At 33.0% G+C, this 17,637-nt stretch overlaps 1 protein-coding gene and 1 long non-coding RNA gene across 2 annotated transcripts; both read right to left on the bottom strand.

The window, feature by feature from the left end:
- Positions 1-5,463: 5,463 nt before the first annotated feature.
- On the bottom strand, positions 5,464-6,893 carry LOC143576474 (uncharacterized). Its single transcript, XR_013142960.1, has 4 exons — positions 6,859-6,893; positions 6,015-6,282; positions 5,840-5,917; positions 5,464-5,597 (listed from the first exon to the last, which is right to left on the bottom strand). It is a non-coding gene; the product is annotated as an uncharacterized LOC143576474 (long non-coding RNA).
- Positions 6,894-13,907: 7,014 nt separating this feature from the next.
- LOC143576485 (5'-adenylylsulfate reductase-like 7) lies at positions 13,908-17,552 on the bottom strand. Its single transcript, XM_077060562.1, has 4 exons — positions 17,379-17,552; positions 14,700-14,881; positions 14,496-14,620; positions 13,908-14,402 (listed from the first exon to the last, which is right to left on the bottom strand). The coding sequence occupies exons 1-4, from the start codon at positions 17,550-17,552 to the stop codon at positions 14,065-14,067; spliced, it is 819 nt and encodes a 272-aa protein (XP_076916677.1). The 3' UTR covers positions 13,908-14,064.
- Positions 17,553-17,637: the final 85 nt, after the last annotated feature.

Raw genomic sequence — 17,637 nt, forward strand, 5'->3', positions numbered from 1 at the left:
TTATGTTCATTTATGACCCCTTATGTTTATTATATTGTTTATTCCTTAATTATTCTACAAAAAAATCCAAGAAATGACAAATAAGTAAACTAAAAGGACCATAATTGTCCCTTGGAAGCCCGGGGCGCCGCGCGATGGAGCCTCCCTAGTTGGCCGCGCGGCGCGGTGGGATGTCTGCACAGGAGTTTTAATCGATCTCGTTTTCTAGTTCGTTTTTGGTATAAAAATCTTTTGTTTTAGGCATATTGGAGAGAATTAAGGGCCAAGAAACAATCGTATAACTGAAACATAAGTATAAATTCGTTTCTTATCATCCAAGATCAAATCTTTTAGATTATTTCAGTGATTCTTTCATTAAAATCGTATATACTTACCTAAACGGGCCAAAAGCCCATAATTAGTTCGTTATAACTTTTTCTATATAAACAACTCATAATCTCTGCCACAAGCCTTCATACTAAACCCTAGAGAAGCCTCTCCAGCCGTCACCCTCTCTGCTCATCATCAAACTTGTCGGTTTTTGCTTATTTGGTTGAAGACACAAGCCTTGACGTTTGACTTTGCTTATACGTTGATCTTTGACTCGTTATATCTCTTGATCCTTTCACTTTTTGTAAACTGTAAAATCATTCATACATATTCCCTAGTCAATAACCTTCAATCAATTTCGGTGATTGAAGGGTGTTGACTGGTCAATTCGCTTAAAACCCGTTAAAGGGCAAAACAGTCAACAAGTTTGACTATCCGTTTTCTAATATTTCTGAACGGATTCAACGTTCGGTCCAGAAGACTTTTATTCTTGTAACATAATTTTAAGGCAACTGCCCAAAACCCGACTTCCGACTCGCTGTTCGGATTCTGATCAGTACCAGCTCGCTTAAATCTTAAAGCAAACATAACTTGAATTCTAAACGTCCGTTTGGATTGATTCTGGTGGCAACAAGTTCGTTTTTATTTATATTATCATATCCTAAAATATCAGATTATGAATTGTTCATAGCATTTGACGTGTAGTGGACTTCTCGCTTATTCGTAGCTCGTTAATCGCATTTAGTAAATCGCTTAAGGTGAGTTTATCATTCCCCTATTTTACAACTTTTCAAAATGTTTTGGGGACATATGCGTACGTATTCATATTTCATACTATATATATTCAAACAAATGCATACGTGTTATTGTGAGTGATTTAATCAAACATACGTATTACTTGCTTACTTGTGTTACCATTCAATCAATCATATATTGGGATTACTATTCAATCAATCATATAGCAGGTGTTCCTGCTGGTGACCAACGCCCGATTCGCTTGGCAATGGTCTACATACTTGTTTATGGTTTGATTATACTTACCGCACTTGTCACGTTATGCTTATTTATATTGTTGTGTCAAAACTGGTGATATTCTCACTCAACTTTATGTTGACAAAACTCCATTTTCTACGCATATGCAGATTGCTTGTATTGAAGATTGAAGTCTGGACACATAGACGAGACCTTAGGATATAACCAAGAAAATCATTATTTGAACTTACATTCATATATTTAATTTGTTTGTTGTATTTGGATATTGTGTGTATATTTGAAATAAAATAATTAATTAGATATTGTCACTTTTACATTATGATAGTATCTTCGAGCTGTGAGCAATCGGATCATGCCCCGGCATTTCCGCCTTAGGTTGGGGTGTGACAATAGTAAACTAAAGCAAGTGTGTACTCCACACATCCCGAACTTGCTCAATGTTTTTTATGATTAAATTGATCAACCAGTTAATCAAATTACACTAAAATATTAACAATAGTTGCTGATAAAAAAGAGGAGAGATGGCGGCAGGTTCCTTCAATTTGTCATGAGTTGTTGATGGACGGTGATTATTTGGATATCCGCTCAAGTATCAGTAGTGAGATGTGAGAACCTATGGCGGCCTTATAATTGCCATATATGTGTTATCTAGTTTAATATTGGATTCTTGGTTATAATTTATGTTGCTAGATGTTTGTTGAGTGTTTCCTCTACATCTCTCAAATGATAAGAAGGATTTGCTAAACAAGAGCATCTAAATGGATGTTATTAGGGATGTTCAGTCAGATCCCCCCCCCCCCCAACGTCGCCACGGGTGGCTGAGAACACCATTTTTGGATGTTTTGTATATTTATGATGGGTTTTGAATAATATTTGTATTTTTATTGTTGCTTAGATTATATTTTTCATGTGACTACTTATTAGATTGATGGTGATATATACACTTATGTATGTGAGTTCAAGGTCTGTCTTACTTGTTTATGTGCTTGTATTTAACGTATTTGTAGAGTTACTCATTTATTGTGTGAGAAAAATGAAAATTATGTTTCATAGTAGCTAATACATCTTAGAGTTATGCTTCTATTTAATGAAAATTTCCCAACTTAAACCATGACATTATTTAAAAAGTGATATTAATTTTAGACTTCACTTTACGCCATAAAAAATATAAAGGTGTCCTTGTTGCGTATGAATGGTTGCGTGCTAAATATAATACCATCGTCATCCTTGAACCATATAACAAACATGTTTAAAACGACCATGCCTCCATTAACTATCTTTATAAGATATCCATTGAGTTGGGTGTTCCTCTCTGTAAACCATGATTTGTAGATATTTAAGATTTTCAAGTTACATATGTGCTTTGGTATGAATCAAATTTGTCCTTTCACTATATCACACTTAAAAATCTAATTCACCAATTAAGGTGTACTCCATCTAGCATGGTTCTTTCCTCTTTTTGTGTGAAATAGGTAGATATATTGTCGTTAGATATGAACTTCTTCTTCTTCTTCTTCTTATTATTATTATTATATTTTGCAGTTTATGTTCTTTTATCTAACACCACTTTTAACTATAAACCGTTCAGTAATTAAGCTAATGCACAAAAACGATCATCTGCAGGTTTTGGTATCCGGTACAAAAACGTCTGCAACATGCCAAGAATGAAAGCGTTTTGAAGGCACGGGACAGGTTCAATTCCAATACTATTATTTTCTTCTTCCGTCTTTTTATGAATTTGGTTTTTATTTGGTACATCAGGATTATGTTACTATTATTTATGTTTATCTTGATTAAGTGTATTATTTATACTTATCTTGATTAAATGTGTTGAATCCTGGCTTCAGGAATAGACCAATTGTTATAGTTGTATTGAACCACATGTTCTTGGAACTTAAAAGATGCTCTTTTTTGAAGTCCCTTTTTAGTATATGAATTATCAGGTTGTAAACCAATATAGAAAAACATTATGATTAATTCTAATGCCAGTTTAGCGAATACATTGTTTCGTTTGTGACTTTGACCAACAAAAATCTACACGTTCATACTAAGAAGTTGACTCTCATTTGAACATGTCATAACATTTTTAAAACATCTTTACGTACTTATTATATTTATTTTTACTTATTGTTTATCATTATTCTTCTTTGTGTTTGCATATTTAAATTACTTTTTTTTTAACGGTAAATTTCTATTAAAAAAACTAAACCACCCCTTCTACCGAGAAGCTAGCAGGGATGCATGAACAAACAAACACAAAGCCGTTAGCCCAATCTATTCTTACACTTCTAGCCCTATTTTTGATCCATACAAAACTGAACACTTTTTATGCATATTTAAACTTGATGGGGAAAGTTAACATACAAATAAAATTAGCGTGCTAATTGTAATAATCAAATAGCTCATATTATATATTCAAGTAGAGTGATTATATAATTACATCATAAAGTAATTATGTAATTACTCTATGATGTAATTATACAATTACTCTACTTGTATATATAATTACTCTACTTAATTCTTACAATTCGTATGTTAATTTCATTTGTATTTGATCCAAATCCAAACTTGATTATATATATAACTATAAACCTTATAAACAAACCGACCATCTGCCAACAACTACCTCCACAACCCGGACGCAGCACCATAATAAAAAACATTAAATGAACTTAAAATTACACCAATTCAACCATTATAAGACATAACAATTTATTTCATAAATATTTTTATTAATTTAAATGTAATTTTTTCAACCTGTGTGTCACACAGGTATATAAACTAGTATTCTTATATATCTTATAAATAAAATGTTTTACATATTTAGCGCATAAATTTATTGAAAAAAAATTTCAACATTTTATTTTGAGAAATAATAACTTATATAATGTCTAACGTATTCAACTTATAAAAAGTTTATATTGTTAACTAGTCTCTAAATTATAAAACTGAATTGAAGGGTCAAAGAAAATATTTGTTAAGATCGCATATTGAAAGGTAAAAAAAAAACATATTTGTTAAGATTGCATATTGAAATTGAAGGGTGAAAATGAGCAAAAGTCAAAATAAAGTGTCAAATAAGGCAACCAAAAATAGTTGACTCCAAATTCGGTAATGATGATCTTAATTCTTATGTGTGGGGTATAAAAGTAACGCTTATCTGTGTATGTTGTTGTTGACACGTAGTTGTGACTTCACACGTGTCAGCTTATTATGTATGAAAGGTAGTTTAACCACCACCAGTAGTGTTGCCGATCAATTAAATAATAGAGTATATTCATTTCTATAAAAGTAGATGTTAGTTATATATTTATTCATGTGTTTATTGTGGGGAAGAATATTTCAAAGGCAAATATTGGTGGTCTTGATGTGAGCAACTTCGAGGCTGCAATAGTCACAACTTTTGGGCCAAAGTTATAATACGCATATTTAGTGGGTGTTTGGTAGCCTCTTAATAGCCATTAAAATGTTACCATTTAATGGTTTATATAACCCTCTTAATGGTTAACAAGTTACCTTAAGTATGAATGATTTAAAGGTTGCAGTAAACACTACTTTTGAAGGAATATTTCTTATACTTTTGTTTTGTCAAGGTGAAACTTCGTGTCAGGTCGAATCCCTCTTAAGGATCACTTCTTGTCTCTTTTTGTGCTCGAATCAAATAAAACGTGTTTGATTAATCATCAATACCATAAACAAGAAAAACAAACAAATTGGAACTGGAACCAGCATAGGATTACACTAAGAAGATATTAAGGTATGTGAATTACGTCAATATTTATCTTTCCTTAATCGAATGGTACTCTCATATCGAAGTAGCATTTGGGTATGGATGGGATGGATGTGACTCGGGCATCTTCTTGACGTAACTAGCGAGGCTCGCGATTGATAGTATACTTGACCTTCAAGTGGGATATCCGTATCGTCGGTCTAAATGGGTTCCTTCGAAAGTTAGCTTCTTCGGATGAAGGATGACTTTGAGCAGATTACCAAGTTTGATGGAGCTCCAAAAAAGGAGGTGAATGCTAATGCAAATAAATAATAACTAATATTGAATAATTCTATATATTACAGTTAAGAAGAAAAAAATTAAATAATTAAATATATAAATTGCTATTTATTAAAGCAGAAATTGAATTAACAATTCATTAAAAAAGCACACACAAATTTGTCCAGAATTCAAAAAAGAAAAAAAAAAATCTTTCCAACTTCTACCAACTCTAAACCAAGAAACTACCCAAATCTCATTCTGAATCACTTTCAATGCTTCCCATTGCCTTCAATCCTCTAGGTCTCTGAAACAAAAAACAATGTACAACTTTTAATGCATATAGTACAAGTAATAAAGCACCATCGTATCAAATTTGACCAAAATCGCAAAAAATCTAAAAGCACATGCACACTACTTTTTAACACATATGCTCTGCAAGTTAGTCTACTTAATTTGACAAAAATATTCCACTTTGAGCTAGGTATAACTTTTAATATACAGAGTACAAGTCATTACAGCAAGAGTTGACTAAATGGGTTGACCTACCTTCTTAGAAGTCTTCTTCTCTCTAACTTCATATCTTTCTTGGCATAGATCAGATAACCATGCACCTGGACTTACCAACTGCATTCAAAAACATCAATTATGAATGAATGAATGAATGGATAAAAAATATTGAAGAAGATCAAGAAAAGTGAAAAGGGTAGTATGGTGATTTTACAAGCAAGGTTCTTTGAATCATCTTGGCTCTTTTTTTAGGCCTTTGAGGCAGTTTACACCCTTTCATGGCCATAAAGTCTTCTTCTTTCTCTTTGCTTGATAGTGTAGTGTACAGTCTGGGCCAAACAGTCTTATTACTCTCTTTCTTTGACTCCATTGTTAACACTTTCTTGCTGCTGCTACTCTCGTCGAACCCGACACCGGTTGACCCGCGTGTCGTGTAATATCGGTCTTCCTTTTGGGGTGATGATAATGCTGATATTGTCTTCCTGTTGGTAGCCATAAAACTATTCAGAAAGCAAGAACACAACCCACAAAACCAATATATCTCTAACTTTCTTGTTTTTTTTTAATGAAATTTGACAAAAAATTACTCAAAAACATCAAAGCCATCAAATTGCTGATTAAATTCGCATACAAAAGATTGATTCTTTTATCAAATCCCATGTTCTTTTTTTGCTTTATAATCATTATCATAACCAAAAAGAATGAAAAATCAAAAAATTATATATATGCTAAGCATCTCTCCAAATTTTTCAAAATTTACTCAAAACAAAAAAGCCATTAGATTCTTGATTAAATTTGCATACAAAGATTGGTTCTTTTTATCAAAACCAATGTTCTTTTTTGCTTTTTAATCATTAAAATATCCAAAAAAAAAATGAAAAGAAAAACAAATAAAATGACAGATTGACATCTCTGCTAAATGTTTAATCTAAAAAGAGGCAAAGGGCTATAGATCTAGGATTTTCATCAAGAAAATACAAGATTAACAGAAAATTGAACTAAATATGTGAGTTTTCTATAGATTTAAGAACATAAATATAATAACTTGAAACTTTTACTTGCTGAGACTTTGAGGAGATGAAGAAGGATGATGCTGCTGCTGCTGCTGCTGATGATGATGATGATGATGATGATGATGATGATGATGATGAGAATCTTGCTCATTTACAACCCTTCGATCGACACGTTGAGATGTAATCTTTTTCTGCACAACAATTCCATTTCCATCTGATTCTTTCACTTTTACACATCTCAGTCTCTTTCTATTTCCCCACTGTAACTTATCCATTATTGATTTAAGCCCCAAAGCTTCAATCTCTACCACTGAAAACCAAATGAAACCCCAAATTTAACCAATAACCCTAAAAACCATCAAGACCCAAAACCAAAAATTGATACTAAACTGTAAATAATAATACCCACATAAAGATATATGCTAAAAACAGCATCAGACGCTTCAAATCAACCTGCAGTTCATAATCATTCAAGAACATGAAAAAAACTATCTTTAAAAGAAAGTGAAACACCCAACAATAATATTACACAAGAACATAAATTAATAAAATATATATACAAATGAAGAATACCCACATGAAGATCTGTGCAGAAAGCAGCACCTAATATTTCAAATAACCTGCATTTCAAAAACATTCAAGAACAACAAAGTTACAATCTTTATCTTTAATAATCAAGATACATAACAGTTTTTAAAGGTTTATTTTTTATAAGAACTTGGAACAAAAATTACAATCAGATGTAGAATACCCACTTGATAATCTATGCAAGAAAAGCTTTGTGAATAGAGCAGAGAAACTGGTGAAGATGATGGGTGTTTGTTGCAAGAGGATAAGTTTAGATTAGGGTTTCAAGGATATGAATTATCCAGATGGGTTTTTTGCTCTGTTCTTGTTTGTATGAGTTGTGTACTTGTGTTGAAAGAAGAAGAAGAAGAAGAAGAAGAAGAGGGGTTTGTGATATTGTAGCATATCTAGGCTTTTTGGTTCATAACTATTTTTAGGGCTAGGCAGGAAGTTTGTTTATGTTTGTCTGTTTAATAAATAAACCGGACATTGACAAAAAACTTTTGTTCGGTAAGCTTGACGGAGGAACATGAACAAAGGCCATGTCCGTTCAATAGTGTTCGTGAACGTCAGGTAGCGGCCGTTCGATTACGGCTGGTAATGTCCGCCCGGTAAAGTCCATCTGGTTCGGTTTGTGTATGCCCGTCTGTTCGTCGTTAATGGCACTATTAGTGTATGCTGTCCGTTAGTGTCCATTAAAGTTCATATGTTCGTTTGTCTATTAATGTCTATTAGTGTCCATTAATGCTCATTTATTTGTTTGTCCATTAGAGTCCATTAGTGCCCATTTATCCATTAGTGTTCGTTAACGTCTGTTTACAATATTAACGGATGGACACGGACATGAACTTTTGTTCGGTAGAGTGTTCGTGAACCATTTGTTTGTCCGTCAAAAGCTTAACGGGTGGACACGGATAGGGTCTCATCTGTGCCAGTCCGGTCCGTGTACACCCCTAACTGTTTATTTTAAAGCCAAATTATATAAAAGAAAACAAGTTAGATGCTAAAGGTTACAAAAGGAACAGAAAATACAAAGTACAGACTGTTGGATGATTAATTGATTATGGTCCTTATTCGAACTAAGTTACTAACCCGGTGTTAGAGCATCCAATTTAGGCTAGTAAATGAAGGGACTGAAACCGAAGTGTCAATGTTCGTGTTCGTTCGTTTAACTTTAACAAAAAATAAATTATGGGTCGGCGTATTATACGTTGGTGTTTTTTGTTCTCTAGATTATGCTGTTTTAATTTAGGCTTGTTTGCAGTGTTTAGTTTACGAATTTTCGCTTAGAATGGCTAATGATGGTATGTTGTATAAGTATTCATGTAATGCACATGAAACCGGAGTTGGATCATGATCGAGTCTCGGGGTAGTCGTGAACAGTAAACTAAACTTTTGAGAAGGTACTGGTATTTTTTAAATGTGTCGACTACAGTTTTGTCCTTATTTTGCCAAACTTTTTGGCTTTAAAGTTAATACTTTGATGATCCTTGTAGATGTTCTAATGTTCACAGAAGATATGTACAAGTCTAAACATGCTTGTTTTAAATGGAAAATTTTAGGATCTATTTTGGCATTTGAGTTTAAAACTGAGCCTTTAAAATGTGGGTGTTACACATATAAAGTTTAAACATTATCAAAACTAGGATAGTACCCGTGTTACACACGGATGGAACATATATAAAACGTAATATGTATGTAAAATCATATAAATTTAATGAAACGCAAATATCGTATTTATATATAAATAATAATTTTACATGAATTAAAAGATATCATAACTTATTTTAATTCAAATACAAAAACATATGAAAACTAACAAAGATAAATGAGATAAATGAAAAGTTAAAACATTTTATAATTTATAGCATGAGTCTCTAAATAAAAAAAAAGTCTCAAAATCTTAAAATATAACAATAAAAAACATGTTATTGTCTTTATTTATTAATCAACAAATGGTAATCATAACTATTCTTTTTAAAACCTTCTCCAATTTAGGAGTTACAAGTTTAACACCATATACCATTTTTTCTATCAACTTCATCTTTAACAACACCAATAAACACATTTATCATCTCTTCCACATTTGATGTTTTACGATTAATTGCTGATATGCTAAATTTATCATCAACATGAAACACATCCACAAGTTTCCTCTTCAGTTTATCATCAAATAATGTAATTGATGACTTTTCTTCAAATTATTTTCATACTTAAATTCAAATTATGATTAGCATTTATTGACTAATAAATGAATGATATGCTTTTGTTATGTTTTAATATTTGGAGAATTTAATTTTTTATATTTATTTTTTTTATTTGGAGACTAATATCCTTTGTTTGATTATTGCACTCAAGGTCATTGACCCGTGGACGCCATGGATCGAAATATAAACAATGTTAATTAAACACACAGGGATCGAGGGGAGTAAGATTATTGTTAGTAAATATAAAGTATGGACAATTTATATAATATGATTTTACGAATAACTATTCAAATGATGATATATATAATTAAAAACTATTAACTATTCAAATGATGATATACCAAAATTTCATTAAAAAATAATATCCAATTAAAATGCATATATCGGAATTGTGATATCTAATGAGATACTAAAAAGTAAAAACTCAAAACAGAAGGAATTACTAATTTAAATAAAAATGCATTGTCAAACCGAGATATTAGTAATATTAAAAAAAAAACTTTTGTGATCATTTTGTTAATTATAATTAGTTGTTACAAAATTTAACCTATGCCTTCTTATAATAAAGTCAAAGTAAATACTAAGTTATGAATTCAAAACTTTAAATGTTAAGTTTGACCAATGTTTGAGTTACATATTGGTTTAAATGTTAATTAGCATTATGATTAAAATTAATGGATTAATTAAGTGGAAATTATAAGCATGGAAAGTGAATGACATGGAATATTAGGTGGACACCCTAGAAGAAGGAAGAGTAGACAAATTGTTTTGTTTTAATATGTTAGTTAGATTAGATTAGATGCATCTTCGGGCTTCGGCTTGATCTGATTGAGCTACTTGTTAGTTGTTAGTTGGTACCCAAAACTGGCCTGTTTTAATGGGCCAGATTGTGTCATAAACCATTTTAAAGGCCCACCGGTTATTACTTTATCCTTTCTAGGTAGTTAGGTAATAGGCAGGGTGTACAAAACCGGTTTTAAACCCAAACCGAACCGGTTTATAAACAGAACCGATTTGGTCAACGGCTGGTCAAAACCGGTTTGACTCAAACCGGCTCGGTTTATAAACCGGTTTAGACACAAGATATGCCGACCTGGTCACGTCGGTTCGGTTTATAAACCGGTTTAATCGGTTTTAGCCGGTTTTAAACCGGTTTTTCTCAAACCGGTTCGGTTTTAAAACCGGTTTGGTAGATCTTAAGGGGAACCGGTCCTGAAACTGACGGTTTGGGTCGGGTTGAGAACCGGTTTGGATGAAACCGGTTAAACCCAAACCGGTTCGGTTCGCTTTGCCTAAAACCGGTCCCAAACCGGTTTTTTTGTACACCTCTAGTAATAGGTAGTATCACCAAAAAACCAACAAACCTTTTAAAAGACCTGACTAACTAAAATTGGTAAGTTAACTTACGTAGAGGTGTACAAAAGCGGTTTTAAATCTAAACCGAACCGGTTTGGTCAACGGCTGGTCAAACCAGTTTGACTCAAACCGGCTCGGTTTATAAAATGGTTTAGACGCAATATATGCCTGCCTGGTCAGGTCGGTTCGGTCCGGTTTATAAACCGGTTTTAAACCGATTTTCGTCAAACCGGTTCGGTTTTAAAACCGGTTTGGTATATCTTATGGGGAACGACTCTGAAATTGACGGTTTGGATCAGTTTGGGAACCGGTTTGGGTGAAACCGGTTTTAAACCGAAACCAGTTTAGTTCGGTTTGCCTAAAACCGGTCCCAAACTGGTTTTTTTACACCTCTAAACTTATGACGAAAATATAATAGTTATAAGTAAATACTTTTTTAATAGCAAATGTTTACACTTTTGTGAGAATTTAAACCCACGCCATTTTGTGAAAGGTGTAAACGGTCATATGAGATCTTAAAGGAGTGACATATGAATTTTGTCTCCAAAATGTAAAAGATAAAATAGTACAATTGTAACAGCATTACATTTTCGTTATATATTTTATAATATAGTAATGTATACTTATTAAATTTCTAATGAATTTAACATTACATTTTTATTATATAATCCAGTCTAACTCATCAAACTAAAATTCTATGACCAAGTGACAGACATCCAATACTTAATAATATAAGTTATTCATTACAATCCATGACTTATTTGTACTATGCATAAATCAGTTAAGATTTATCTACGTTACAATATCAAAAAATCATAAGGTATAATAAATGATTCGTGAAAATAATAATAATAAGGTGTGAAGATAAAAACCACCTAACGACAGCTGTGTGCTAACACACGACACCACATCCTTAAAAGGAATTTGCACATTACGGGCAGTGGACAGCTGCCCGTTGTTACTCACACGTACACACATTAATATTTGTCTATAAAATCCTACTCTTGTCATTCATAGTTGTGTAACCCTTTGCATAGCATTGCATTAAGCATGGGCGCAATGAAGATGATTAATCTTTTTTACGTAATGGTGGTGGTTATGATGGTTGCTGTCTCCGCTGCCGATCCTCCTACTCCGGCCCCAATGTCAGACGCAACCAATGTCTTCGTCTCCACCGCGGTTGCATCTCTAGCAGCGTTTGCTTTCGCTTTGGTTATTTAGTGTTTGATTAAAGTTCTAATTGATTCATGGTGGTGTTTATATATGTACTTACATAAGGTAGAATTATTATTATTATTATTTTCATGACTGTGGGGGTGTGATTATTCTTATTCTTGTATATGTTATATGCATGATTTGATTTGATTTAATTTTTGTAACGTGGGTTTTGTAGATAATGTACATGGTTTGATTAAATTCCTTTGTTTGCACTTTGCAACAATGTTATCATTCTCTGTTTGTTTGCATTATATTTTATGTCATTGTAATACTTCTTTGTATAATATTAACCATTTAAAAAATGTGTTAATCGTCTCAAAAGATAATTCTAGATACTAGAAATGCAAAGTTAAACTCTAAGATTCTAATAAAACATGTGTAAGTGTGTAACGCCCGAATAAGTTTAAAATGCTATTGTATTAGACATATTTCACATTTTCATAAAACATGTAAATCATGTATTCTCATAAAGCATACGTCATGACGAGTAAGTTTTTAAGCAGAGAGGTGATGTGTATATTAGTAAATTTACTTTACACAAAATCATATCTGCATGCATCTGTAGTAGAAGAGGTGGACCAAACATTTACCGTCTGCAAGAAGAAGACTTTTTGTTTTTTAACGTCTGTAGACTACTAAAACAAACATAATGAAACAAGATCTTCTTAATGATGTGTACACGTATTTTCTGGATGATGCATACATGCAAACAGACTTCTATCAAAATCAAACGTATTACTTGGTGATTTTATTCAAACTCATATCGGAATCTTACGATTCTTGTAGGATTTTGCCTTTTTTTCTTTTAGTTGACTTTATGTATCTATTAGTGTTAGTAGCTTTCAATACTAGCAAACCTGTAGTATTATGCAAAATGGGTTATTTATATTTATAGTTTATAGTTTTACATAACGTTGTTAGCTCGAATCCGGATGATATAGCCAACAACCTTGACTATTATATTCTTTTTAAGGAAAAAAAAAGGTAATAAAGCTGAATGTAACTTTAATTATCTTCTTTTGTTTACTTCTACCAGTTCAATAAACAATTTGTGTTTTGGTCGGTTTGTAAAATAAAACGGGCTGTATTTATATTAATATGTCGACCCACTAACCCTTTTGACTTATTTAACCTAATTAACATGTTTACAACTTAATTACCAGCTATTTATCAACTTGTTTGACACGTATAGATAAATGAGTTAAACATGTCGTGTTCAGATTGCACAATTTTAAGTGACACAATAATATTATAAACACTTGTGTGTAGTGATATAATGAGAGGGGCAAAATGAGTGCATCATATGGTTACGCCATTTTATTATGTACTGTCAGGGCAATATGTATATATATACAAACCTTGTAAATTTTTATTTAAAATTATTATGTATTAAACTAAGCTGTCATATATATATAGTGTTAAAAATTATGGGTTGTTTGAAAGGGGACCTCAAATTAATAATGATATGGAACTTTGTCTCTAAGCTATCTACAGCCTCATGGATGTACACATACTACCACACTCTTTTTTTTCCCCCTAAAGTATAACATTTTACAGCTAATTCCCGAAGTTAAAATTAAAAGAATAATATCCATTTTATTTAATTCAAATCAGAAACTATATAATTGTTAAGATATTCAATATTTTCATGGTAATGTAGACCAAGTTTGTTAAACTGATTTTGACAAAATTCAATTTTAAAATATATTATATAAAATATAAACAGTTGACCCAAGAAGACTGATCAGTCTAGAAATATATTCAAATGCTTACAACCTAATCAGTGTTTGCTTGTTACTAGTTCATACATAATATACAGAAAACACATCAATTTTACAACCATTCCTACCTCCACTAAACCAAAATCCCATACTAAGAAAATAATCGATACGCAATACGCATGTTACAACGATGAAGTCCACGCACGAGCACTTCTAATAAGCTTTAATTTACCAAACGCCCTTTTGAAATCGACCAATTGAAGAACACGAGCCAAAAGCTGTCTTGATTCACCAAATATTGCAAGGTTTAGATGAGGGATGTATGCAAGCCAGAGTGCGGTAACCTTAGATACCATGTTTGGATACAGGTATATAGCTGCCTTTAAAAAGAGGAAGAACAAGGAGAAGATGAGATAGGGTTCGTTTGGATACATGTATATATTGTGTAACTCGGTTGTTCCTGATTTGTTTTCTGGAAAGCTGATAGAATCTTCGGTTAAGTCCATTACTGGCTTGAGCCCTGCAAAAACATCGAGAGGATATTATTGATATAATTACTAAATCAAATGTTACATTTGATTTACTACAAACAAAATTCTATAAAAATATGTACCTGTAGTTAGCTTATAAAAGTGCACAAGCGAGTAAAGATTTTTCGGGCCATGAAACCGTTTTCTGGTTGTTCTGTTGGCTATCAAAATTGAGGGAACTTCATGAATTCCATATCTTGAAAAAACGCTGCAATTTATTATCAAACAATCAAGATTAAATGAAATCCAGCAATTGTGAATAACAGATTATTAAATGAATAACTTACATTGGTGGAACTGAAGATTGTTCAACCCTCACATGCTTAATTTGTGGGTACATTGAACTGAGGGCATCAAACTTGGGTTGCACGGTTTTAGAAAATGGACACCAAGAAGCGTAGAATAATATTGCTACGTATGCGTTTGTTTGATTGGAGCTCAAAATATTGTCTAGAGACTCCCCGTTCATCTGCAGAGAGAATATACATTGAAGCTTTAATAATGTTTATAAAATGCTTAAGTTCCACAACTTCAGGATATATAAATACAAAAGCTATAATGACCATGAAAAATATCATCAATGACAAAAAAATTAGAAAAGTTTCTACCTTAACGTTCGCTTGTTCCCTTTTTTTTGAAAGTTGTCTTTGGTTAAGACTTAGGATTTGTCTTTCTCTCCAACTAATGAACTTATCATATAGAGATAATTTTGGTACATATTAAACCTATTATAAGATTGATTCCCTGACCCTCACATACAAGTATTGGCTTGTCTAGGTCTTTGGCAATTATGATGTTTTGATTATAAGGTGTATGAAGAAATCAAAAACACTAAACACCTACTGTGAGTGTATGGCCATTTAATCATATCAAACCATTATCATTACTATTGTCAATTGTTTGGTCACGCCATGAAAAGTGAGATGTTTCAACCGATTCAAGAAAATCAAAGAATATCAATCAATCAATCAATCATACCCAGTAAAATCCCACCGACAGCAGAGCTATAGGTAGGGTCTGGGGAGGGTGGGATGTAGGCACACCGTACCTCTATCCAAAGGAATAAAGAGGTGGCTTCCAGAGAGACCCTCGGCTCTAAGAAAATCAAAGAATAAAAACGACAATTGACAAATGTCAGCATCTATCCTTCTATATCTTTAGCAGGTATCTTCTTTTATTAAGAATAGTAAGGAACAATTTCACCGCATACTTTGTTTGAAGAAAATAAGCAGCATCTAATGGACGAGGTACAAGAAGGTAGGCCAGAATAACCAAACCAAATAAAGCGGATGATATGGTTTAACATTTATGTAAAAGCCGAATTCTCGGTTCCGTTTTGGTTATAAATGTAAAACCAAGAAAACCAAACTGAAATAATGGATTTTTATATTTAATTTTGAATATTAAATGCGTTATAAGCATTAAATAAACAGTGTAACCCAAATATTTTAGCCCAGCCATATAACAATTAGTTAATCATTAATTAACAAAAAGATTTAGCCCAAAATCATTAATAGGGCAAAAACAATTTCAGCCCAAAAATTTCAAGCCTGAATGGCAAACCCAAAAAAAACCATAAACAGAACAGTTTTCAAAGACTCAAAAACCGAATTTTCAGTTTTTGGTTCATTTTTCCCAAAACCGACCATGCACGCCCTTAGTAAAGGAGCATAAACGAGCCAGTCCAACAAAATCAATGCCAAAACATGAGAGACCATCAACTAAAGCCTCTTATCTAGAGAAATGGCCTACAAGTTCTATTCAAGTAGAGTTGTTCAAAAAACCAGCGGCTCGTAGCTTGCTCGATAAAAGCTCGAATAAAACCAGCTAAAAAACTTGATTTGAAACGACCTGAGCCGAGCTGGCTCATTTTGTAACCGATCCGAGCTCGGCTCGGGTCATGGCTCTGTTCGTTGACTCGATCTTAGGCTCGTTTAGCTTCGAGCTCAAGCCTAGCCCAGCTGCCTCGTTTAATTTCGAGCTCGAGCTCGAATCCACCCTGGCTCGACTCGAGCTTGACTCATGAACAGCCCTATATTCAAGTGAGGGGAATGATGAAGGACCTAAAACATGAGTGGCCAACCATAAGTGGATAGCAGGAATGCGGATATCTGTTAGAAAACGGTCATAACTCCCAACCAGAAGTCGATATTTCTGTACGTTCCCTATAAATCTATAATATCTAGCTTTTGCTTTTCTTTATTTCTTTAAAATGAACATCATATAAAACAAGGGATGTCGAGGAAAATGCACCCATATACTGTTAGTTATCTTAGGTTTTAGTTATATATTCGAAATCTGATTTTCAATCCAAAAGCGTCCTGTAGCAGTATGAGTGATGATAATACTTAAGTTTAAACAAATTGTGCATATTTTTACACTCGCAACCATCTTCTACAAAATAGTATCATAACTCGTTAGTATCTCAGTGACATACTATGCTGAATCAAATCAGCCTATCACACTAATGATGGTAGTTGACGCTAATGCACTATGGCGAACACCTCTATGCCCGGTTTGACATAACCGCCCCAATAACTAAACAATCATCGATCGTGTGGGAAACCACAAGACAAGACCTGGCATAAATACCAACAACAATCATAATTCATGTATATTGTGCGACTTGATAGCTCCCGTTGAAAAACAGAGGCCATGATAGGTTCCATCGACCTCCTCTCATCACTCTAAGGCCAGCATGATGGTGTTGACCCGAAAAAACTGATTCTAAGTTCAATAGGTGTTCTCCTATAGAATGTGAATCCTATATATACTCCACTCCCTAGTATTCTCAAAGGTGATTATAGATGTTTCACTTATGCCTAGTATGTCAGTTTCGGTTAAATCAAAGCATTAATAGAGATAAAACCAGCTTGATTCTGAATAAACATATGCATAATAGTCAAACCACATCATAATTAATCAATTAAAAACAGAAATTTGTGGAGGATTAAGCGTGAACGCACCTTAATTGGCCACGTATACATAATCGTGGTAGGGCATTGAAGCTGTAAATCATGAAGAAACGGCTTTATTAGAGGACATGATAACGATGAGGAGGCGTAGGATAAGAGCGGGAGCATGATAAGCATCATCAACAACAACAAGACAGAAGAATAATATTTAATCGATAACACCATTTCCAATCAAGTAATATTGGAAAATTAGGGCTTGGGAGACAGCTTTGATCGGAGCACGAAGATAATGATAATTTGTTAACCGGCG

The sequence above is a fragment of the Bidens hawaiensis genome, unplaced genomic scaffold (assembly GCF_021521415.1).
Source record: "Bidens hawaiensis isolate Kalapana, Puna unplaced genomic scaffold, B.hawaiensis_p1.1 tig00001461_1, whole genome shotgun sequence".
Lineage (NCBI taxonomy): Eukaryota > Viridiplantae > Streptophyta > Magnoliopsida > Asterales > Asteraceae > Bidens > Bidens hawaiensis.

Bases quoted from the DNA above. Each gene is read 5' to 3' on its own strand.
- LOC143576485 (XM_077060562.1), bottom strand. From the start codon at position 17,552: ATGGTGTTATCGATTAAATATTATTCTTCTGTCTTGTTGTTGTTGATG. The intron at 14,621-14,699 runs GTAAGTTATTCA...AATAAATTGCAG, and splicing joins CAATCTTCAGTTCCACCAAT to CGTTTTTTCAAGATATGGAA. The intron at 14,403-14,495 runs GTACATATTTTT...ATGTTTTTGCAG, and splicing joins CTTTTATAAGCTAACTACAG to GGCTCAAGCCAGTAATGGAC.